The 24,593-nt window shown below is 43.8% G+C and overlaps 2 protein-coding genes across 12 annotated transcripts in view; one reads left to right on the top strand and one right to left on the bottom strand.

The window, feature by feature from the left end:
* The window catches only part of DOCK7 (dedicator of cytokinesis 7), a 99,880-nt gene that overhangs the window by 26,999 nt on the left and 48,288 nt on the right, over positions 1-24,593 (top strand). For all 11 annotated transcript variants that reach the window (XM_054286367.1, XM_054286369.1, XM_054286366.1 and 8 more), the window contains exons 5-14: positions 2,371-2,500; positions 2,609-2,821; positions 3,163-3,248; positions 4,801-4,867; positions 7,335-7,484; positions 8,223-8,303; positions 9,328-9,493; positions 10,137-10,279; positions 11,824-11,917; positions 13,637-13,799. In XM_054286367.1, coding sequence (XP_054142342.1) covers positions 2,371-2,500; positions 2,609-2,821; positions 3,163-3,248; positions 4,801-4,867; positions 7,335-7,484; positions 8,223-8,303; positions 9,328-9,493; positions 10,137-10,279; positions 11,824-11,917; positions 13,637-13,799 — 1,293 coding nt within the window. The remainder of the gene's footprint in view (positions 1-2,370; positions 2,501-2,608; positions 2,822-3,162; positions 3,249-4,800; positions 4,868-7,334; positions 7,485-8,222; positions 8,304-9,327; positions 9,494-10,136; positions 10,280-11,823; positions 11,918-13,636; positions 13,800-24,593) is intronic.
* On the bottom strand, positions 15,788-24,253 carry ANGPTL3 (angiopoietin like 3). Its single transcript, XM_054286370.1, has 7 exons — positions 23,756-24,253; positions 22,579-22,689; positions 21,668-21,785; positions 20,865-20,978; positions 19,625-19,720; positions 17,865-18,125; positions 15,788-15,969 (listed from the first exon to the last, which is right to left on the bottom strand). The coding sequence occupies exons 1-7, from the start codon at positions 24,251-24,253 to the stop codon at positions 15,788-15,790; spliced, it is 1,380 nt and encodes a 459-aa protein (XP_054142345.1).

Here is a 24,593-nt window from a genome sequence, read left to right as displayed (position 1 = left end):
GACCTCATCAGGTCGCTGTAATATCACCCCAAGTTCATCTTTTAATTTTGGCCAAGTGCTGTAAGGAGGCTCAAAAATACTGTCCTGGCTGCTGATTCCATGTGCTGTGGCTTTTTGTTGCCTGGTCCAGCTGAACTGATGCTTTGTGTTTGGAAAATCAGATCTTTCCAATTTTCATCAAAATCCCTTTGGGCAGTTTGGAAAATCCTGGCCATTTTCAGTCCACACTTGCTCCTTTACCATGGCAGAACAATTAGAAAGTGTGACAAGTAAAATTACTTTCAGCATTTGTTTCTCCCTTTGTTCCATCTTTTAGAGACAAGTTGCATTAATTTTGCAGTGATTTATGAGGAGTCACCACTATAGACAATGTGCCCTCTGCAGCTTCCATTGGTTCCCAGAGAGACTTGGGGAAAGTACATCATTCAGACAAATAATTGTTAATATTTGTACCATCACAACATTTACCTAATGAGTTAACAGCTCAGAGGATGGGCATGCATTGGTTATTCCATGCAAATGAGCAGGGAGGGTTCTGAGAGGCTCAGTTGCAGCAGGGCCTCTCTGGATGATTGGAGGTCTGATGAGTTCAAGAGCTGCTGTCAGGGAGTGAGTGATCCATGTGATGAGCATCACCTACAGATGCCTTGGCTGCAGCTCCAGCTCTGCCCTTGTGGCAGTTGCTGCAATTCACTGGTTTAATGTTGTCCTGAGAGCTACTGCAGGGATGCTCAGCATGTGCTTGGCACTGCTAATGTGACCTAATAAAAAAGTGTTTTGTAATCTCAGGCCAAAACCAAAACCCACCCAGAAAGGAACCCAAGAGGGAGGGAGATGTTTTATTGACTCCCAGTCTTGGCAGCAGAGTCTTGGGTAGACCTGGGCAGTGTGACCCACCCAGGCACCCACCCCTGGCTTCTCAGTGACCTCCATGGGTACCTGGAATTCCTGGCTGTGATTCCTGCTCTGATGAGCTTTATTTGGTGGGGGTTTGTCCTCTGAGAGTCAAAGCACATTCTGCTTGGATAAAATCATGGCAGTGCACTGGGCAGAAATGGAAGAGTTGCTGTTGGAACAGGGGAAGAACCCAAAAGCTCAGCTGGGAAGGACTGAATTGTTTTTCAAGTAAGGATGCCAACAATTTCCTCTTAATCCATCCCATTGGAGGGTCCCAAGTCCTCTGGCAGCCTCCAGGGGCACAAACCCCAGCTCTTGGAAGAACTGCTGAACTGACTTGTGACATTCCATCCTTTTCTTCCCCACCCCAGGGGAAATAATCTTTATGTCCATCTCTGCCTCCAGTTTCTTTGTAACCAAAATGTTTTTGAGGCAGAGAAATCCACCCGTTCAGTAATTCCTTTAATGATATTGGAAAGTGATATTGAAAAAAACCCACTAGCATATTCTGATTTCAAGCTTATGGCATAATTTATGTGTGCTAGACTGAGGAAGTCAGGTGTGAATTAGAGATAATTTGCACTTGTTGGTGGAGCTGTGATGGAAATGCAGACATCCAGGTGAGGATTGTACAGATCCTGTTGTTCAGCTCTCAGGAAATACAACCTAGCAAGGAAAATGCATTCCTCCTTTTTTTTCTCTTCCCTTCCTTTATTTGCTGCTAGCATTCTATGATTTTCCCATGTCTGGAGCATCCCTCTGTGGTAACTTTAGTGCCAGGGTATGGTAAGAACAATTAATTCTAGCTGTGATCCCAGGAACTGACTTGGAGTGAGTATTGCAGGGAGCCATGCCTCTACCCATGTGTGTGTGTGTAAATACAGACCTGGTGCCTTTTGGCACCCAAAAATTTGTTAGTCAAAGAGATCTGCTCCTGTCAGCCCAGCAGGCAGCCTGTTCACTTGCAGGAGCTCTCACACTCTGGGGAGCTCTGAGGGCCCCACTTTCCTCACAGAGTTGCTGTGTGAAGACACTTGGTTTAGTCAGGGTTAGAAAATTGTTCTCCAGAGGTGCTCAGGATTGTCCTGAGTTGCTGTTTTGGTTTTCCAGTTAATCATTTTATTACTCCAAGCCAGTTCCTGCTCCAGCAGAACCACTGGCCTTCAGCCCTCGTGTTCCCGGCCTGTTTTTAGCTTGGCATCACAATGGCACATTTTACAGCAGCTTTAATTGGCTCTTGATAATCCTCCTTTTGACATCACCCAGAGTGGCTTTATAGATGAACAGAGTCACATTGTAGTGCTGGAATAGTGGCTGTTGGATGATGCCCCAGCTCCAGTGGAGCTGACTGGAAATTGTGTTTGCAGAGAGCAGCTCCTGCCTCGGGAGCACCCACGCTCACAATGCTGGGTTTGTTCTGGGGTCAGGGTCAAAAGGGCTGCTGAGAACGTGGTTGAAATTCTCTGTTTGCAGATACCACAAGCTGGGAACTGGGTTCAACCCCAACACCTTGGACAAACAGAAGGAGAGGCAAAAAGGGCTCCCCAAACAAGTCTTCGAGTCTGACGATGCTCCTGACGGCAACAGCTACCAGGATGAACAAGTAATGTGCCTTTAAAAAATCCCTGCTGCATAAAACCTAATTTATGGTGCTGCTTTAAAAGTGCAGTCCTTTTCCCATTAGAAGTTGTTTTAATTTGTTGGCTCTCAGGACGACCTGAAGCGCCGCTCAATGTCGATCGACGACACGCCCCGGGGCAGCTGGGCCTGCAGCATCTTCGACCTCAAGAACTCCCAGCCTGATGCCCTGCTCCCCAACCTGCTGGACAGAACCCCCAACGAGGAGATCGACCACCACAACGAGGACCAGAGGAAGTCTGGCAGGCATAAGGAGCTTTTTGCACTACACCCAGCACCCGATGAGGTATTTTTGTGTGAAAGCTGCCAGCCTGCCAGATTTTTAAAGGATTTAAGATCACCTGTGTTTAACATGCAGAACTGCAGCTATTTTGTGTTTTTCAGCATGTTGTGTTGCCCATAGATATTACTTTCTGAAGATTGGGTTTCCCTTCTGGTTATGCAATCCCCAGTAATGTAGGAACATTAAAGGGATTTAATTTAGCATATTTATAGCTGCTGATGAATGCACCGTGCTGGGAAGCCTTGGATTAACTTGGTGCTGTGTCTTAAAAGGAAAAAGTGATAGGTGTGTTTGCCTCCTGGTTCTGCTGGTGGTTTGTACAGGGCTTGTGTCTCTAATTCCAGGAGGAGCCCATAGAGAGACTCAGTGTCCCTGAAGTACCCAAAGAACACTTTGGCCAAAGACTCCTGGTGAAGTGTTTGTCCCTGAAGTAAGTACCACTCCAACAGACACAAATTCAGAATTAAAATCTGCTGCTGTATCCACGTGCATCTGACATAACTCCACTGTCTTCTTTATTGCCCTGGAAGGGTCATTGCATTGTTTGGTCCTGGGCTTCCAGGTTCATTTTGTAAAGCTTGAGTAACACAGTTGTACCTTCGAGACTTCCTGCAGGTTGATGGGACAGGAAATCTCCTCCTCCCTTGGCTTTTCTCCCTGCTGCTTTCCAGCTCTGCCTGTTCCCTGGCACTGGCACATGACATGAGGCTTCACCACGCTCCCCCAGGGCTCTCAAGTTGGCCACTCACTGGTATTCCCCTCCCTAACCAGGAAATGTCAGATTAAATTTAAAGATAAAAAATGCTCGAGCCTTAAACACATAAAGACAGCCAAAGATTTGCCAAAGTTTAGGCTCAACAACCTTGACTGTGTCCCTTTAAGAGTGAAGACTTTATATACTTAGTAAGCATTAACTGGAGGAATAGAAACCTGTTAAACAAGTTTAATGAAGTGGAGCTCCTGAATATAGGGTTACCTGCAGCTGGTTCATTGCCTATAACTCTTCTCTAATAACACAAGGTAAAATTTTACTGTTATTCCCTTGGAGAAATAAAGTACAAAACTGATTTTCCACACTGCTGTATTCATCTTCTGTGTCCTCAGTTAGGTCAACCCTTCTTATTAGAGAGCTCCAGTTGCTGCTCATAACTGAGATATATGTGTGGGACATTTCTCCTGCTCGTAGAGTACTCCAGGACCTAATATAGCCATAGAGATGAACTGATTTTGCAGCCTTTTATGAACTGGAACAACATAATATGCAGTAGCAGTGCAGCTTTCCCTCCAAAGCAGGGTGTCTTTAGCATAAATAAGTTAGATGCTGGAAATTAATGTTTTCTGCTCTTTAAGCATCTCTTGCTGACTGCAAATTTATAGCAAATCTGCCCAGCTCCATGTTTACTTGTGTACCTGGGAATCTGTGAGCCTGTGCTTGAGATGTAATCCAGGATTGTGCCATCTCAGTGGCACAAAACAAGGACATTTTCCCCAGGGAGGAAGCTCAGATGACCTAAGCAGGGTTATTTCCAGGTTAATCTCAGCTTTGTGGCAAAACTGGAGAAAACACCTGTTTGGTTGTGTTGTCCCTGCTGACAGGAGGAGTTCCAGGCTGAAGCTGAGAGTTCCTGCAAGGACTGGGTGTGGATGGGACATGGGTTTTGTGAGGAGGACAAAAGTGGCAGACAAAAATGGCATTTCAGCCACTGCTCACTGCGGGGCAGGGACAGGTTTTGAATGTTTTTAAATTCCTGTAACTCCCCAGGTGTTCTGACAACAGGTTCCGCTCTGTTTGGTGGGTCAGTGTTCCTGTTGGGAGTGTTGGAATTTGCATAAACACTGGATAACAGCCTCTGTGAAGAGCTGGCACATTTCTAAGGGGGGTTGGCTCAGTGCCCATCTCCCAGGGAGGATCTGGGGACAGGGTTGGTCATTCCTTCTGACAAAATGCAAGTCAAACTGATTCTGTGTTTCCTTCTTTCAAGATTTGAAATAGAAATTGAGCCCATTTTTGCAAGTTTGGCTTTGTATGATGTCAAAGAAAAGAAGAAGGTAGGTTTTTAATTACTTGAGTGTGACATTTCCACTGAAATTTAAACACAAGAAATGGAGGAATTAATTGTGGTGGCAGAGCTTTAAGAGGACAGTGACGTAGAGGTTGGAAGAATGATGAAGGCATTTCATGAACCATCTTGTGTTCTCCTTGGTAAAGCAGTTGAGGTATAAAAATTTCCTAAAAATACTATCTAATATGTGATTTAATACATTCCTAAAAATGTTATCTAATATGTGAGTGCCTGAAATAAGAATATATATATATTCTTTTATATATATATATATTCATATATATATGAAAGAATATATATATGTGTGTATATATATAAAAGAATATATATGTGTATGTATACATACATACATACATATCTTTACATATATATTTCTATATATATTTATTTTATATATATGTCTATATAAAAAGAAATATATGTATGTATATACATATATATTTTTATGTATGTATATAAATAAATACATGTATATACATACATATAAATACATATATGTATGTATATGTATGTATATATATGTATATTTATTATATAAATAATATATAATATATATAATATATAAATATAAATATATAAATATAATACATATATATGTAAATATATATATTTATATAATATATATAAATATATAAATTAAAAAATATATTTATATAAATATAATACATATATAAATATATAAATATAATACAAAATCAAATGAATATATAAATAATAAACTAATACATATTAATATAAATTTATATTTATATTATATAAAGATATAATAATATATTTTATATAAAATATGTATGTATTTATATGTGTGTATATACATATATATTTTAATATATGTGTATATACATACATATTTTTATATATATACATACACATACATTTTTTATATTTATATACACACATATACATACACATATCTATATGTATGTACACACACACACACACATATATATACATATAAATGTATGTATGTATGTATGTATGCATATATGTATGTATGTAGTCCAATTTTGGCTTTCAAAAGTCTTTTCCCCAGAGAGAACTTAGGTAACTGAAACCTTTTATTTGGATTAGGTTTTTATGACTTTCTTAATCTCTTTTTGGCGATTCAGCATGGCATGGGTCCAAGCAACACTTCAATAATGCACAGAAAGTCACACATGCTAAAATTGCTAAAATCAAAACAAAACCGAGGAGTCTTTTCAAGATCTAAGTTATAGGAAATGGAAAATACATTTGTTCACCTATTTATGTTCTGTATTTAATATTTAAAGACTCTCTTAGTTTTCCTTGTTCAAGATATTAGCAGTAGTGGAGAGAAAAATGTTAAAAATATGCATTTTGACATTTATCTCTTTGGGACTTGAATTTAATGCATTGAGATTTAAGTTATGTAGATGAGAGTATGTGGAATATTATGTGAACTTTGTTTAATATTTAAATCACATTTCATAAGCCAATTTTATCATCTCATTACTCCTTTTTTTGGCTCTAATGTAGTAAGTTCTTTAGTGACCTCTGGTGTTGGTAACCTGCTCACATCTTTTTTGGCTCTGAAGCTTTGCAGGCAAGGATTTGCTGTTTCAGGGTAGAAGGCTCAGTGTTTGTATTCCAAGGGGTGTCATTTTGTCTTTTTTGTTTATATTTTGATATTTTGATGTTTTCAGTTTAGCTAACAGTGGTAATTTCTAATCCTGTGATGGAGCTGCACACCTTAGAGGAGCTGGAGGAAATTTTATAATTTTATTTGTGGTGTTTCCTCCATTTCCTTTCTCACTGTCCTGCCTTGGTTTTTAATGAAAAAGGCTTTTCTTTTCTATCCATACATGGTTTAACACAAGGAGTTTTTAACATGTATTTAGAAACAATTTTAAATTATTCATGAAGAATTTACAAAAAAATAAAGGTATAACTAATGCTTGAAACTACCCTTTCTTAAAATTTTTCATACATGGTTTGACATGAGGAGTTTTTAACATGTATTTAGAAACAATTTAAAATTGTTCATGAAGAATTTACAAAAAAATAAAGGTATAACTAATGCTTGAAACTACCCTTTTTTTTTTTTTTATTTTTCATACATGGTTTGACATGAGGAGTTTTTAACATGTATTTAGAAACAATTTAAAATTGTTCATGAAGAATTTACAAAAAAATAAAGGTATAACTAATGCTTGAAACTACCCTTTTTTTTTTTTTATTTTTCATACATGGTTTGACATGAGGAGTTTTTAACATGTATTTTAAAAAACTTTAAAATTGTTTATGAAGAATATACAAAAAAAAAAGATAAAACTAATGCTTGAAATTACACAAATTTTTTTCTTATTTTTCCTACATGGTTTGACATGAGGAGTTTTTAACATGTATTTTAAACAATTTAAAATTGTTCAGGAAGAATTTAAAGAAAAATAAAGATATAACTAATGCTTGCAACTACCCAATTTCTCCCTCAGATTTCAGAGAATTTCTACTTTGATTTAAACTCTGAGCAAATGAAGGGAATGCTTCGGCCTCATGTGCCCCCTGCTGCTATTTCCACCCTGGCCAGATCTGCCATCTTTTCTATCACCTACCCATCCCAAGATGTCTTTCTAGTAATAAAGGTAAGAAATGTCAGGGAAATTGAAATTATGAAATTATTGTGGTCTCTTGTTTTTTATTTAAAGTAAAATAGAAATTCTGTTCTCAAAAGTGTAAACAGTGCTGCTTTATTTCCAATATTCTCACTTCAGTTCCTTTGTAAGAACCAATTCAGTGCACTGAAGCTGGAGAGAGCACAAAGGTTTGCTTGGTGATATAAATCAGTTTTCTGGGGCTTGACCTTGGTTTTCATATCAAACAATGTGCTGACTCCTTAAAATGACAGATAAGTCAGTGATTTAAAAATATCTATTGATCTGAATCTCATTTCAAAAAGGATACACGCCCCTCAGCCAGATTTTCAGATGTGTTTAAGGGCAGAAATTGCCGAGAGAGTGAGATCCATAACTGAAATAAAATGCAACATTGGTCCCTCCTGGGATAAAGTACACAAAGATAAAAGTTATTTTCTGTTCTCTCCTTTGGTTCAACGAGTGCACAAATGCTGCTCCTTCAGGTGGGTGTTTGAGTCAAGATTTTTGGCTGGACCCTGGGTAAAAATCACCCTGTGGTCAGAAGGGGAGTTGAAAGCAGATTTTCAGATCACGGGCATTGTGAAGGTTCTGCAGGAAATGCTTCTTACACAAGGAATCATCAGGCTGCAGCTCTTGTGGAAGAATTTTATTCCTTCCTTGTGCTTGTTGAGTTTATTAATCCTTGCTGGATCCACGTCCTTATAATGGTTCATTTTCCCTTCTCAGCTGGAAAAAGTGTTACAGCAGGGAGATATTGGGGAGTGTGCAGAGCCTTACATGATTTTTAAAGAATCTGATGCAGCAAAGGTAAGAATTTTTTTGGTGTTTGGCTAAAAAAATTAAATGTATTTTGTTTTACCTTGGATGGTTTATACTGTTCCTGTCTTTAAAAGGATCCATTTTAAATTAGGAGTTTAATCCCACTCTAAAGGCCAAAAAAGAACCAAAGACCTTTGAGTCTTGATGCCTTATTGGGGTGGGGTAGTTAAAGGTCAGCAGATTTTGAGGCTGTCAGGGGAGATTTGTGGCTCCCATCAAACTCAGTCATCTGTGATTCCCTGTCCCAAAGGATCAGCTGGGTCAGGGAAAGGCAGCCTTGGATGGGAATCTGCAGTGAAAAATTCAACTTTTCCACTGCTTTTGCAGTTTAACCCCATCCCTTCTGCCTGGTTCTAAAAGCACCTCCAGAGTGGTTCCTAATTTGGTGTGCAGGTGGGCTGGGCCAGGTGGGGATCAAAGGGTGATGGTGAGGGCTGGGTGAAGGGCAGAGCAGAGGCTCCAGCCCTGCCTCTCCATTTCCCAAAAGCTTGGATCATTTGTTAATTTTAATCAACCTCTTAATAAATTATTTCCTCCCTAAAGCTCTAAAAATTGCTCTTTAATATGCAAAGCTATGGAAAAATCCTCTTTTATTCCCTTTTTTCCTTGACAAAATGAGAATGAGTATGATAGTACTTATTTGAGGAGTGTTTTGAGTTTCCCACACAACTCCAGATGATCTGAGCACCTCCTGCATAAAATCACATCAGGAAAGGTCCTTTCAGTCTTCAAGGGGAAAATTCAGATTTTCTTAAAGGATCACTGTGGTTTGCCAGGCTGTTCAGGAGGGTTAGGAGCATAAAAGACTGTTCTGACTGTCCTCTGGTGGCCTCTTTTGGGAAGCAGAAGTTGCATTATCCCAACACTTGGTGCTTCTCCTCTGGAAGGTGCTACAGAAACACAAATCATTGGGAGTTAGAAAGGACACCATCATCCCTCACTGATTTACTGAATGAACCTCTGACCTTGTTCCTCTCCTTTTAACCTCTTGGAGTGAATATTTTCTTCACAGAACAAGGAGAAGTTGGAAAAGCTGAAGGGCCAGGCAGAGCAGTTTTGCCAAAGACTGGGGAAGTACCGGATGCCTTTTGCCTGGACAGCCATTCACCTCATGAACATTGTCAGCAGTGCTGGCAGCTTGGAAAGAGATTCCACAGAAGTTGAAGTTGGCACAGGAGGTACTGGACTAGGAGGGAATGTGCAGGAGGGAACCAATGTGGGCAAATCCAGAGGTTTTGATTCATGTCCTGTAGCTGCTGTTGCTCCTTTTATTGCTTTCCTCCCCCTACTCTGATGGTCTGGGGTCATGGTTGAACTAAACCAGAAAAGTCCATGATGACAAATGGATTTATCTTTCAAGGATTTTACTAGCAAACCATCTGTTATATTATTTAAAACCAGGCTTGTGAGACTGAGGGAGCATTACAGGCTGATGAACATTTTCCAAAGGAGTGGATTAATCTTTGCGAGCCACATAGCTCATCCGAAACTGCTCTTCAGCATCCCCAAAACTGCCAACTTCATCATCTTTCAGAGCAAGGGAAATACATAAATCTCAGCATGATAAAGACTTCTATAACAGCAGGAAGGCACTGGGGTGAGGTGGCTGGGAGGGGAGCAGGATCAGCTGTGCTCCACAGCCTCCGGAGCGGGATTGCCTGAGCAGAACCCCCTCTTGTGTCACCTCATGGCATCATTCCCTCTCTGCTCTGTAGGAAGGAGTTCTCCTTCCCCAGGAATTCTGCTGGGAAGCAAAGTAGGCTCTTGGACTGTAGTTTTCCTGCTTTATTTTTGATTCCTTCTCACTGTTGTGTTTGGCAGAGCGCAAAGGGTCGTGGTCGGAGCGGCGCAACTCCAGCATTGTCGGGAGGCGCTCCCTGGAGAGGACCACGAGTGGGGACGAGGCTTGCAACCTGAGCAGCTTCAGGCCAGCCACCCTGACAGTGACCAACTTCTTCAAACAGGTCTGGCAGGGCAGTGTCCCACCTAGGAGTTATTTCTGCGACAGGAGGATTGGATGGTGTGAGGTCACTGGGTGATTAATTCGTGATTAATTCGATTTCTGCTCCCCAGTCACAGGGGGACTTTAAGCAGCATTGAGTTTGTTATGTTATTTATCAATCGTCATGGAATAACAGGCTGGTTTGGGTTGGGAGGGAGATTAAAACCCATCCAGTGCCACCCTGCCATGGCAGGGACACCTTCACTGTCCCAGGGTGCTCCAGCCTGGCCTTGGGCACTGCCAGGGATCCAGGGCAGCCACAGCTGCTCTGGGCACCCTGTGCCAGGGCCTGCCCACCCTCCCATGGAACAACTTCTCCCTAATATCTAATCTAAATCTCCTCTAAATTGTATATTGCATAATTCTATATAATGTATATTAATTCTGGTAGTAGTGACTCCAATTCCTAAGTTATACATTACATAATATTATATAATATATTAATTCTGGTAGTAGTGACTCCAGTTCCTCAGAGTGATTTAAGGTTGACATCAGTTCCCTGAACACATCCAGGGATCCCTGAGGAGAACAAAGCATTCTGCTTCTGATGCTGCTTTGCTGAGTGGCAGCTCCCCTTAGCCAGAGCTTGGGATTTTTCTGATCAGTGGAAAACATGAATAAAGGGAACAAATTTTTAGTTAAGCTTAGCAAAAAGTAATGAGCTGAAAATTTTCTAATATTTGCTCAATGTCACACCTAGTTAAGGAAAAGCTGGTCGCTAAGTTAGTAATGATTTACAAAGGATGTATTTATTTACTTTGTTGAGGTTATTTTTACTTTGAAGCAGCTCATTTTATTTAATTTGTCCTTTAAAAACTGCCAAACATTAAATTAAGATTTAAAATTTCAGATTCTTTATTATCTTCCTTTTCTCCTGTTCAGTATAATTAATTGAACACTACCCAGTGTTTTTCTCCTTCCATTAGCTTCTTTGTTTTCCTTTATGTTGTGGTTTCTTAGCTTTAAAATCAGGTATCTTCTGCTTTTGGGTGGCAGAGTCCCATTTTCTGTAATATTTCCAAAATTAGCAAAACTCTGAGCTATTAGAGGGGGCATGAGGAAGACTGACAACAGACTCCTTGCACTTCCTACTTTTCCTGAAAAACAAGGCTGTTGTGGGCTCATCCCAAAGGAAGGCAGAGGAGAAGGATTGAGCATCACCTCCTTCCTGAGTGACAGATACTTTTTCAAACCATTACACTTGCTAAAAAATGGGTATTTTTGGGAAATCTCTTAGCAGCCATTTCCAGTTTGGAAAAAGATAATATTGATGGGGAGAGAAAAGGCTTTCAATTAAAAGTTCCTGCAGCTGTCAGGGTGATGAATAAGGGATGAAGGAAGGGGAAAGGAGGGAGAAATGAAGTCTGATTTAACACGTTAATGGTAACACCTCGTTCTGGGAGGGCACAGGTGGGTGCCAGAGGGAAGAGCCTGTGGGGTGGGAGGCTTTGCTCACTCTGGCAGCCCTGGAGGGTGTGTGGGTGACCAAATCTTACCCCTGAGCAGGAGGGGGATCGCCTGAGCGACGAGGACCTGTACAAGTTCCTGGCTGACATGAGACGCCCCTCGTCGGTGCTGCGCAGGCTCAGGCCCATCACAGGTACCCAGCTGCCACTGCCTCTGCTTCTAGTGAGGGAATGGGGCCACCGTGGGGCTAAGAACCATTTACTGCCCAGATAAACATCAGCCTCACAGCTGTGAGACTTTAAAGGAGCAAGCTGTTTGCCATAGCTCAAAGTAGTCACAAGTTCTTTGTTACAAGGCAATAAATAACTTTCTAACCCAATGGACAGTTGCCACAGGGTGTATTTTGCTTTTCTAACCTATCACCTTTACTTACTTCTACTGCACTGAAGTACTTCTACTTTTACCCAATGGGCTGCTATCTGTACACACAAATACTTCTGTTATATCTTCTAAACTCTGCTTACTCTGTACAAGCACACCCCTGCATTATAAACCCTTCACCATCTTATCATTACAATTTCTTACTTAAGGCATATTCTTTCTTACAACTGTAGAAACGTAAGTCCATGAATTTTCCATTTAATGTCTTGTGTGTTGTAGCTTCGCATCAATCCAAGCTTCTCCCAAGGCTGCAAGGACACAGTCTCAAGCTGTGTCAAGGGAAATACAGGTTGGATAGCAGGAAAAAGCTTTTTCCAGAAAGGTGATAAAGTTCTGGAATGGCTGCCCAGGGTGGTGGTGCAGTGCCCATCCCTGGGTGTGTTTAACAAAGCCTGGATGTGGCACTGGGGGCCGGGATTTCGGGCTGGGGCTGGGTTGGACTCGATGGTCTTGGAGGTCTCTTCCAGCCCAGTGATTCTGTGATTCTGTGTAAATCAAACCCTTCAGTGTCTGAGGAAGTTTCTGGTTTCCAGTTCCCACAGAGCCAGCCCTTCTGGGCTCAGAAGTTGAGGTGTTTGGTTAGTTCCTCCCCAGGCATCCCAAGGGAATCCTTGAGCACAATCCGTGGGCAGCAGGAGCACGGAAGGTGGGATGGGGCAGGTTTGTCACTGGCACACTCAGGGTGGTGTCTGTGAGGGGGGATGCAAACCCCAAACCCCCAAACACAGGAACCTCTGTTTCTCACTCTATCCCAAAGGAGATCTCTCTCCTGGGTAACAGGAACAGGCTCCACCTCTGTTTGAGAAGGGGGAATGGGCACCCTGGCACACCTCAGTGGAGCTGGTCCCTGACCTGTGCTATCCTGACAATATTTACTTTACTTAACCTGCTCTTAAAGCTCTCCAGGGACAGCAGTCCTGCCTCTTCCTTGGATCATCTCCCCAGCTCTCAGTTTGCCTTGCAGCCAGGTTAGGTTTTAACAAAACTCTGCAAAATTAACATGCTGCAAATTAATGTGACTGGGGCACGTGACCACAACCTTCCAAGCACTTGAGTGTTGTGATCAGTTCACCCAGTTCACCTCTGGTTTGTAGCCTGACCAATCTCAGGGTTTTTCAGCCTTTCCTCTGATGGAGTTTTGTGTGTAACAATAGCTGGGCCTCACAGGAGATTTATCTGGACTGCATTTCGCCAGTTTTCTTATGAAAAAAAATCTATGCCTGTTAAAGTGCATATTTTCTGTTGGTTCTTATTATCCGGTCCCCAGTGGCCTTAGATACCAGCTGGATCCACTGACACTTGCTAACAAATCCACTTCAGCTGTAATTTATCATTTGTTGATTCATTAAATTCATATATAGGATGTCAATGAATGAATATATAGGATATTAACCTGAAGAAACAAAGCGCAATTATGCTTTTAAAAATTAATTTCTATTTATGAATGAATAAAACCCCTTTCTTCTTGCAGCTCAGTTGAAGATAGACATCTCTCCAGCTCCAGAGAACCCCCACTACTGCCTAACCCCAGAGCTGCTGCAGGTCAAGCTTTACCCAGACAGCAGAGTCAGACCTACACGAGAAATCCTGGAGTTCCCTGCCAGGGATGTCTACGTCCCCAACACCACATACAGGTCAGAGTTTTGAAATCCATTTCACTTTCCAGGGCCGGACACTGGCAAGTGTAGAAATTCCTGCCTTATCAGCAGGCTTGTTGCAAAATCTGGTGGATGGGCAGAGGAGCTGTGCCAGAGGCATGGGAAGGGTTCAGGCTGACACAGGGAAAAGGCTCAGCTGGGAGGGACAAACAGGTTTGCATCAAACTTGGCTGTGAATAAGAACACAGGACAGGTTTCTCTATTTGGTTAAATTCTTTCCAGTTGTATGTAGTCTTTTTTTTTCTTTGTTAAAGTCACCATTCTCCTACTGGCTTTATTAATTTATGTCACTTTCAGTGACTTGTTTTTTCCTTAAAGTGAGGGATAGAAATAGAGAAAATATATAATCCTTTTGTTCATATTTCCATTTTGGTTGCCAAGCAATTTCTTTGTTTACAATACTTGACAAAAAATCCCCTGAAGCCCTGAAAAATAGGAAATTTCTCTAAATATTTTGGGAAACAATAATCTTTCTATAACAAAATCCAGGCTGGAACCAGATTTCTTTTCATTATGTGCCATTATTAATTTGAAGCTTTTTCACAGTATCTTTGAGGACATTACATGGCTGGGTGGAATTGTCTTCATCAGCTGAGTGATTTCACCAACTTAGCAAATCCTTTATTTAAATTTAGATACAAACCAGGTTTTTACAAATCAAAGCTTATAAGAAGGGTTTGGTTGAGTTCCATATCCTGTATTTTGAAAAGTCTCAGCTATTTATTTATTGGATAGGTAATTTAACATTACAGGAAACAAGTACAAATAAGCAACACTGCACGATCTCATCTCTGTTACAAACCCACGAGAAGGAAAAGGATTTTTATTGTAGAATTTCTGTAATTAACACATTCTGTTCATGGGGTTTCACTCTGATAAATGACAACCAAAACCATTTCCTGTGCTGAGATAAAAAGCCCACACTGTACAAGGGTTGGGGAAGATAAACAAGTCAATATGACTCAGGGGAGCTGCAGGACTGGGGCTTTGTCAGTCAGCACTTGCAGGGCCAGCCCAAGGCTGGCACTCTGTGTTCTGCAGCTGAAGTTCAAGCTGTGAGTGTCCCCAGGAGCTGGAGCAGCCCTGTGCCATGGGTTGTGCCTACTGGGTTTGTGGGCTGCCACCCTTGACCCCATTGGAGCAGCTGTTCCCTAAGTGAAAGGTGTTTTGGTGTGTGCTCACTTGCTTGTTTATTTAATTCCGTAGCTGGTTGGACTGAAAGGTCACAGGGCTTGGCTGTGATTCATTTCAGGTGAGGAGAGCAGATCTCTTCCTCCTTTCAGTGAGTTTGGCTCCTCACTTGCAGTGGGCAGCCCCAGCTGTGCAGTTCCCTGTGGGATCCAGGGGAGCAGGGCTGCTCTGACCCCCTGTGTGCACACACCTGCACAGAGCTCCAAAGAGCATGGACTGGCCTCAGCTACACTCCTGGAAATACCCAGAGCCCTAAAACAAGGAATTACCCATCTTTCATTTGCTCCTGAAACATTCCACAACAAAAACATGAACCAAACATTCAATTAGTTACTTCAAGAAACAAAATTTCTTTTTTTTTTCTTTCCCTAAATGTTTTCAGTAGGGTTTTGCCAGCCCTTTGTTCCCAGAAAACACTTTTTTGTTTTCCCTACTACACAACCCAGAAAGGAATGCACAGTCTGAAAATCCATTCCCCCAAACAATATTAACCAATATGTGACAGGTTGGCTCCTGGGCATTAGAATTTCACTGTGGGGAAGGAAAAGCTCCACAAAAAGTTGCAGCATGTTGACATTGGGGCTTGAGGGAATGACAATACTCACCAGACATTTTGTAAGACCATCTCAGATGCCTCAGGTTTATGTTTTAGAGGAATTCCATGCAGGGCATGGATTGGCACTTGGCATCTGTTGGTAAACACAGCATCAAGTCCTTTGGTGTGGTGAAGTTCATTGTGTTTGTTCTGAGTTCCAATGCAGCAGGTTGAGCACTCAGTCAAAGCTTTTTAAGTCTGTTGGGTGGATCATTATTTTGGTTGACTTGAGCAGGTAGTATCTTCCTTTCTTAGGCTTCCAGTAGAGACCTTTTCCTCTGTCCAGCCTCCCCCTGGACCGTGGTGTGACGTAGTTCCCGTTCAGGTTGGTTTCCTCACACTCACTGTGCCACCAGCCTCCTGAGGAGAAACGTGGGCATGTCAGTCTGGGCAGAGTAAACAGCTCCTCTTTGCAGCATAAATCTGCTTCAGACCCTAAATTCCAGCCCAATTGGCATCTACCCAGGATTCCCAAATCACTGAGTTGTTTGGGTTGGGAAAGTCCTCCAAAGTCACTGAGTGCAGCCATTCCCCAGCACTGCCAAGGCCACCACTGATCTATGTCACCAAATGCCACACCTGCCTGGATTTTAAATCCTTCCAGGGATGGGGACTCTGCCACCAAAGGCTGGACAACCCTTTCCATGAAGAAATTTTCCCAAATATCCAATCTAAAGATCCTCTGGTGTAACTTGGGGCCGTTCCCTCTGTTCCTGTCCCTGTTCCCTGGAGCACAACCTGGATCCCCCCTGGCTGTGCCCTCCTGTCAGGAGCTGTGCAGAGCCACAAGGGCCCCTGAGCCTCCTTTGCTCCAGGCTGAGCCCCTGCCCAGCTCCTCAGGGATTCTGCAGCCCCTGCCCAGCTCCTCAGGGATTCTGCAGCACCTGCCCAGCTCCCTCAGGGATTCTGCAGCACCTGCCCAGCTCCCTCAGGGATTCTGCAGCCCCTGCCCAGCTCCTCAGGGATTCTCCAACCCCTCCCCAGCTCCCTCAGCTGCTCCAGATCCTTCCCAGCCCCATTCCCTTCCCTGGCCATGCTCCAGCCCCTCAGTGTCCTTGTCCTGAGGGGCCCTTCCCTGGACACAAGATGCTCCTCTTGGCATTCTTTGAGGCATCCACAATTTTTAAGAATGCCTAGGATGATGTACAAAGTGTTTCTTGCATGAAGCAGGTGGCTGGAGGACAATTTTGTCTCCTGTGGTTCAATCATTTAATTGCTTCTTCAGTTGTTTGCTTTCTGCTATAAACTGGCAAACATAAAAGCTTTGTAAATCAGAGATTTACAAAGGGTTTAAGGGTTCTTAATTAAGAACCCTTTAACCAAATTATCTCCAAAGAGAAACCGCCTCAGCCTTGCCTCTCTCGCTCTTTTGGGAGTGATTATATTATATGGATATGACAAGCAGCTAAAATCTGCCTTTGAATGGAAACTCACTCATTATTAGCTTTAGGATTGTAGCCTAAATGGAGTTAGAAGTCAGTTTGTCTTTAAGTTTTTTGCAAAAAGGATCAAACAACCCAAACTGGGGCTGCCACACCAGACCAGGCATCAGAGGAGGGCCAGCCCTTTGCTTTAGAGTTTGGAGTCTCATCCGGGGGTTATTTCATCCTGGGCTGTCTGTTCTGTTTCTGGTGTTGGTCGTTTGCACAGGAGGGCAGGATTAGATGGGATATTGGGAAGAAATTAGATTGGGAAGAAGTTCTTCCCTGTGAGGGTGGTGAGGGGCTGGCAGAGGTTATCTGGATAGAATGTGGATTCCCCATCGCTGGAAGTGTCCAAGGCCAGGCTGGATGGGGCTTGGAACGCCCTGGGATAGTGGAAGGCATCAGGGTTTCACAGAATCACAGAATGACTGGGTTGGAAGAGACCTCCAAGATCATGGAGTCCAACCCAGCCCCAGCACCCCAACCAAACCCTGGCCCCCAGTGCCACATCCAGGCTCTGTTAAACACCCCCAGGGATGGGCACTGCACCACCTTCCTGGGCAGCCATTCCAGAGCTTTATCAGCTTTCTGGAAAAGCTTTTCCCTGCTGTCCAGCCTGTATTTCCCTTGGTGCAGCTCGAGGCTGTGTGCTCTGGTTGTGTCAGTGCTGCTGCAGACAGAGCCCAGCCCCAGCTGAGCTCAGGCACCTTTCAGGAGCTGTGAGAGTGATGGGGACACCCCTGAGTCTCCTTTTCTCAGGCTGAGCCCCCCAGGATGAGCTTTAGGCCCCCTTCCCAGCAGAGCAGAGAGCTGCCATGCCCTGGGCTGTACCTGGGTGCCTCTGGGGGCAGCTGGGGCCCCCGGCCGTGTCCCCGATGGAGAAGCGGAGCCGGGCGTGCTCGGGCAGCGCGTTGGGAATGCTGCCCGACGTCCTGGCCAGCTGCAGGGTGAAGTTGGTGCTGGGGCCCCCCAGGCTGAAGCTGTACTCGATGTGCCTCCTGTTCCCCCTCCAGTCCTGCAGCTCGATGCGCAGCAGGTAATTCCCCTGCTGGGTGATGGAGTAGATCTTCTTCAGGCCCAGCCAGAATTCCTCTGCAAAGTTGGAGGGAAGAGATGGTTTTAGGTAGTGTGTGTGAAGATACAGTATTTAAAAGGCTTTATTAATTGCTTTAATTAACTCAGTGATTTGAGTCTTGGGGACCGTTGATCTTTGCAGAGGTCTGCTGCTACATTCTTTTTGTTTACCTCTGCTTAATTGCACACTGATGATCAATAAAAGCAGGAGTTCTAAATGAACTGGAGCTTCCCCCTTTTAAGTTTCCCACCTCGTGTGGAACTCTGAGAGGGAGCTGGAGACATTTAAGAGGTGTGTAATTGGAATGTGTGACAAATGAAACCGGTGACATACATAAAACCTAATGGCAATTGTTGCATTTTGGGAGGAAAGAGCTGCAGAACCAAACTGACTTCCTGTACAAAGGGAATTTTTCTTTTGCTGGAATTTCTGATCATTAGTTTAATTGGTTCCATATATTATATTCATTAAGTAGCTTCTAATCAGCACAGGTAATTGCCACATGTACAAAGTGGGGCTGAATGTGAGTGCCATCCACACAGCTGGCATTTAAAGCCATAGAGCACAAGATGCTTGAAGAAAATACTCCCTAATTTCCAGGTTAGGAGCTGTAACCTGGTTTATTTTATCTCCTCAGAAGAGCACTGAATAGGACATAGCTGAGAGCAGTGAAATTCTCTGTAAAATCCAACACTGAAAACATTTTGCTGCTTTTTGGTGCAGTATTTGGGAATTGGGAAACCAATCAAGGAGCCACTAAAGCATCCAGCAGGATCAGATAAACTTTACAGCTGGGAACTTCTATCCCAAAGCTGAGGGGAAGGTTGAGATCCAGCAGCTCTTTATTATAAAAGAAATGGAAATAAGTCAATATTGCTGCTCGCCTTAGTGAGGTTTAGATCTGTGCTATGCTTAGAAAGTCAGACTATTTCCCAAACAAGAGGTCACTCATTTTGGACAAGAAGAACACGGAGAAGATTCTGGATGAGGAGGCTGTTGGGCAGCACTTGGTGCTACAAATTCTTTGGAGTTGATGATTAACAGGGGAACGTGGGTGTTTCCTCACCCTATCCAGCCATGGAGGGGATTGGCCACTCTGGAGAAGCCTGAGGTGTTTGCTCAGGGGAGCACACACAGCCTTGGGCTCTCCTGAGGCTGCAAAAATTGATGTGGTTTTAAGGGTAGCAGGATTGCAGGAAGGCTCAGAGAAAGTAGTGACAGCAGCTTCATGAAGTTTTGCCTTTGTGTGTATTTGAAATGCTTTGGGAGATGCTTTTATAAGTAGCAAAATCTTGGTGAAATAGTGTTTAAAGCATTCTGCCTTTGATTCAGTTTCTAAACACACATTTGAAGGGATGTCTTTGAGAATTTCACAAGCTATGTGTTCTAGTAAGCACTTCCTGCTATTTCCAATAAATCAGTTAGCTGCTATTTGCAGGTTTAGTCTGCTTTCCTTTCCATAAGAAGATCCAGCTTCTCAAATCAATTGGTACACACAAAAAAAAGGAGTATTTACCATTGAGGTCACCAAAACCATTTGTGTAGGCATCCCAGGTTTGGTTGAAGTCCAGCGATCCGTCCACTCTCTTCTGGATTACAGTCCAGGATGTGCCTGTGAAAAGGGAAATAAGTCACAGCTGGGCCTTGGCCTCATTCCCTGTCCCTGAGTGTGCTCTGGGGTGCTCCCATTTTGAGGTAGAATGAGTTAATGGAGGTCTTGATGAAGGGAATTCAAATGAGCCCAACTGGAGAGAGCCCAGGGCCCCTCAGGCGTCCTTGGCCACACCCGGGGTGCCTCCTCTCACAGAGTTATTCTGTCAGGCTGCCTCAACTGGGTTTCACTTGTTTATGAGGGCTGAGAGACAGAGAAGCTGATAAAGAAGAGATAAGAGCCGCAGACGCTGGCTCAGAGGGTCAGAGTGCTGATAGTGGCTGGCAGGGCAGGGCAGGGCTGAGTGCTGGGGCTGTGTCCAGCTGCAGCTCCAGGAGGGGCTTCCCTGGCCAGGTCATGACACCCTCAGTGCAGCTGTGCAGCAAATGGCAGCAGAGCAGCTTTGTGCAGAGGGCAGCCCTGGGAGCTGTGTGTGCTCACCCAGACACGTGAGGCGGCCCCACACGCTCCCCAGCTCTCTGAGGGCATGGAAGGGATGGGGGCAGGCACAGAGCAGCTCTGGGGGTGCAGAGCAACCAGGGAACGAGGGAACTGGCCAAGCTGTGCGTGGCAAAAGGAACAAATTTGGGTTCCTTTAGGAAGGTGACATGGCAGTTGTGTTCCTGGCTGCTGAGCCACCCAATGGCACAGGAATCCCATCCCAGGACTCTCTTCTTGGGTTCAGTTTGGCTCAGCTCAGTCTAAAGCTCGGCCTGTTAATGAACAAAATGTTACTTTTGTGAAGGCAAATTGTTTGCTATTTGCTTTTCTTTGGGAAATGCATTCATGTTTGCTCTGCAATGGGTTTTATAATGACCATTTTCATTGACTACAGCTAAAGGGGCTTGGAATTTGGATATCCTTAATTTATGTCACACGATTGAATTTCATTTCCTCAGTATAAATAGGAGGGGAGTAAAGAATGGGAGCAGTGATAAGAGATTGCAGGATATGGGAAACCTGATTTAGAGCAGACAGGCCACGAAGAGAAATCAAGAAGATACATGAATGATAAGTTTTTGTGTACTTTGGGAGGACACAAAGTTGTTTGGCTTAGAGGAAGATACTTGTGTGAAAATTAGACTGTTGCTGGCACAGCTCTTACCAAATTTCGTTTCACAGTAGACATTGAAAGCTTCTGAGCCATTGGGCTGAATAGTGTAGACCCCACTGGTCTGCACCCCAGTGTGGTAGAGGGCAGTGCAGTCAGCAGCAGAACCTGAGGAGCAAACAGCCTGTTAGAAATCCTGCTTGGGATGTGCTGAGCTGCGAGATAAAGGAAAAAATGGGAATGATCATAATGGTAATTGTATTTTACAATAAACATCATGGAATGGACAAACTGCTTTGGACATAATAGTGCAGCTGCCAAGGTGTGCATAGGTTGTGGTTTTTAAGTTAGGCAGGGCTTCAGTTTGGAGGATTTTGGAAAGTTTCTAAGGCCTAAGACTAGACTCTGGCAAATGGGCTTTCCTACCCCTTGTAAAGCTCCTAGTAAATACCATGCTCACTGCTACACTTCATCAGTGCCTTTCAACTTCAAAGAAAGGACTCCTAAATCTTGTAATTAGCCAATGTGGAGTAAATGAGTTCTCTGCTCAGGCTCCACAAGAGAGACATGGGTAAAAGCATGGCCACAGCATGTTTACAAGAGGGGAATGGATCCTGTTACTGCATTCTTGGACATTGTTCCTGTGTGTCACCCCAAAGAGACAAGCACAGCTGGAGTGGGCCTAAATAGATAATGACATTTTTTCCAAAGAAGGAAATCTAATTCCTTCCCACAGCCCAGTGCATAACATAAAAATCTTCTCCTTTTAGTCTTTGGCTCCTACAAAGCAACCCAGGGCTGTCCCAGGGGTGGTGGGAATCAGCACATGCTGCAGTCAGTCTCAGATGGGGTCTCACCAGCAGCTCTGTATGTCCCAGCCGTGGGCCTGTGCACAGCAGAGGGGATGGGCTCTGCCTCCTGCTGCTCCTCCAGGAAGGAATTCTCCAGCAGCTCCAGGAGCTCGATGTGGTTTAGCTGGAAGAGCCACAATTACACTGTTAGCTTCCCAAGGCTCTGGAATGATGAGGTGCATGGATCAAGGCAGTGTCATGCAGAGAATAATTTTTCTTGTGAGTGTAACCCTGTGGAATGCCGAATTTACCACATAAAAATAGCTGCAGCTCCATGCTGGTGGATTTTAGGTGTGAGAATGCCAGCTGTGCCACTGCTCTGGCAGGATGCATGGAGGGAGGAAATGACCCCTTCTCTTGTGGTGCACCTTAATGGCCAAACAGATTTAACTTATTTAATAATAATAATTAATGGGCAAACAGATTAGCTTATTTCCTCAGGTGACATCACTTAGACAAATAATGCCAACAGCTGAGGAGGACAGAACCCACAGTTCCTCAGGCTGAAATGCATTTTCCTCTCAGAATAAATTAAACCTGATCATGCTGGTTGTACTGTATTACAGTGATGCAAACTTCCACTCTGGGAGTGGATTTTGGAAATTAAGAAAGAGGTGGAGAGCAATGAGACTTCCAGACCAATGGAAGAGCAATAATGTGGTAAATAATAAGAGGAGAAAACCCCAAATGAGCAGTCAGAAATGCAGCAGCCTGGTGTTGAGAGACAAGGTCTCAAAGCTGTTGTTGGCCACAGCTCCAGCCTGGCAGCACTGCAGGCTCTGCCCAGAGCAGGTACCTCAGAATGGTGCCACCTTCCTCTGCACCCCAAACTCAACAAGGGGTGCCCGACCCCAGGGTGGGAGCTCAGCTCCCTCAGTGCCAGAGAGATGGAAGGGGAAGCAGGCTGGCTCCTGTACCTTGTCCTCCAGCTCCATGATCTGGTTGTGCTGCCTGTCCAGCTGCTCGTGCTGGTCCTCCACGATCCTCAGGAGCTGCTTGATGTCGTTGTCCTGCTGCTCCACAAAAGCCTGAGGGCAGGATGGAGGAGGGTTAGGAGCAGCAGAAAACCTTCAGCAGTGGTGCTGCCTCTGTAACTCCTGTCCTGGAGCCAGTCAAACCACTGAACCTTCCCTTCCCCCCTTCCCTTTCCAGAGAATCCTAGAATGTCCCTAGCTGGAAGGGACCCACAAGGATCATCAAAGTCCAGCTCCAGAGGTTTGCATGCTTTGCCTCTAAAATGACAAAATGCTTTGCTTCTGGAGTGAACACCCATTTTATGGAGAGAAACTATTGGCAGCTTTGTAGACTCCTTTTTTAAATTGCTCTTTTCTTTTCCATTTCACATCCAGAACAATTATGTTCTGTGGAATCAGCCCTTGAATCAAACTGGATCAAAAAAGAGAAAAATTCCCAGCGTTAAGGGTATCAGCTTGGGATTTGAGAGATCAGAATTAATTTTTTTGCTTTGACACAAACATCTAGTATTTTCCCATACAAATTGCTTGGCCTTTTTATACTCCTGCAAAATACAGTTAATATTTCCTTTTCTATAAAAAACCTTATACCCACCTAACTGCTTGCATGATTAACATATTGATTTTATAAACACCTGTAAGGTTCTTTGGTTCTGGAGGTCCTACAGGTGCTATAAATGCCCTTCTCTTAAATGTTTAAGCTCCCTGTTTCTGCACTGGGCAGGCAGTTCCCACTGCATTGGTTTGGGATGAGCTGATGATGTACAAACCCATGGGCTTGGGAATCTCATGATTTTCCCAATTGCAAAACTTTTTTATCATTGTGATGACAAAATTCCTTAAAATCAATTTGCAAATCAATACTGAAAATAATACAGAGCTGTATAATTTCACAGTTTTTCACTGATTTCTCTGGGGAATTTTACAGCAAAATTAACGCTGTATCAGAGTAAGGCAGTGATTTTTTTTGAGGTTATTACAGTGATTTCTTCCTCAAAAAATCAGACTAGTACTGCAGCAAGGAGCAAGGGGAAGCAGGAGCTTCTGTTGCACAATTTCTGGTGATGGCATTGCAGTGTATTTTGGCTCAGTGTGTCAGGGCCTTTCACAAGTCACTTACTTTGAGTGAAGAAATTTCTTTTGTCTCTTGCACCGAAGGCTGGAAAATGGCCAGTTTGGTGACCTTGTCCTCCAGTCCCCACACTTGCTCCTGCAGCTGGATTTTGTTTTGGATGAGGTCTTCAATCTTGAGGTTCATCTCCTGTGAGAGGTTCTTTATCTCCTCGTTGTTGATTTGCAGCCTGGCCGTGGTTTGCCGGAGCTGTTCCTCTTCCTCCTTGATTTCGCTGGTTTGCAGGGAGAGCTCATAAAAGGACCTGTCAAAGATGTAGAGCTTCTGAAAGATGTCATTGATCTGCCCCTTGGTCTTGTGGACAAAGTCTTTGAGGCCGTGGCCCAGCTGGAGGAGCCCGTTGGCCAAGATTCGGACGTCGTCCAACATCGCAAATCGCGATTTCGTTTCGGGAGATGCCGCGGAACCCACAGAGAAAAAATCCTTGTCAGCTGCAGCTGGGAGAGCCAGCGGGGCCAGGAGCAGTAAAACTGCAATGATCTTCATCATTCCTACTCCTGGCTCTCTTTGCTCAGGATGCAGAGGCTTTTCCCAGTGACAGCTCGTGCTCCGTGGCTGCTCTGGGTTGCAGAGCTTGATCTATTTATACTCCTCTTCATTTTAGGAGAGGCAGAGCACGGGTTGATCATTAAGCTGTGTGTGTTTGAACGAGTGTAACCCCTCCTGAATGTAGGTTGGCACCTGGGAAGATAAAATTGAGAGACGGGCACGTTGCTGATTAAACTGGTTCTGAACTTTTCCATCTGCCAGGCCTTCTGGTGTAAAATGTTATTGATGACGCGGTGTTTTTCACACAACTCTTTCTAATAGGTTAATTTTGGGTCAT

This window comes from Melozone crissalis, unplaced genomic scaffold, assembly GCF_028551555.1.
Source record: "Melozone crissalis strain CALT ecotype California unplaced genomic scaffold, PUWL_Pcris_2 ptg000045l_1, whole genome shotgun sequence".
NCBI classification, from domain to species: Eukaryota; Metazoa; Chordata; class Aves; order Passeriformes; family Passerellidae; genus Melozone; species Melozone crissalis.
Note: the sequence above shows the minus strand (reverse complement) of the source record. Positions and strands in the feature narration are given on the sequence as shown.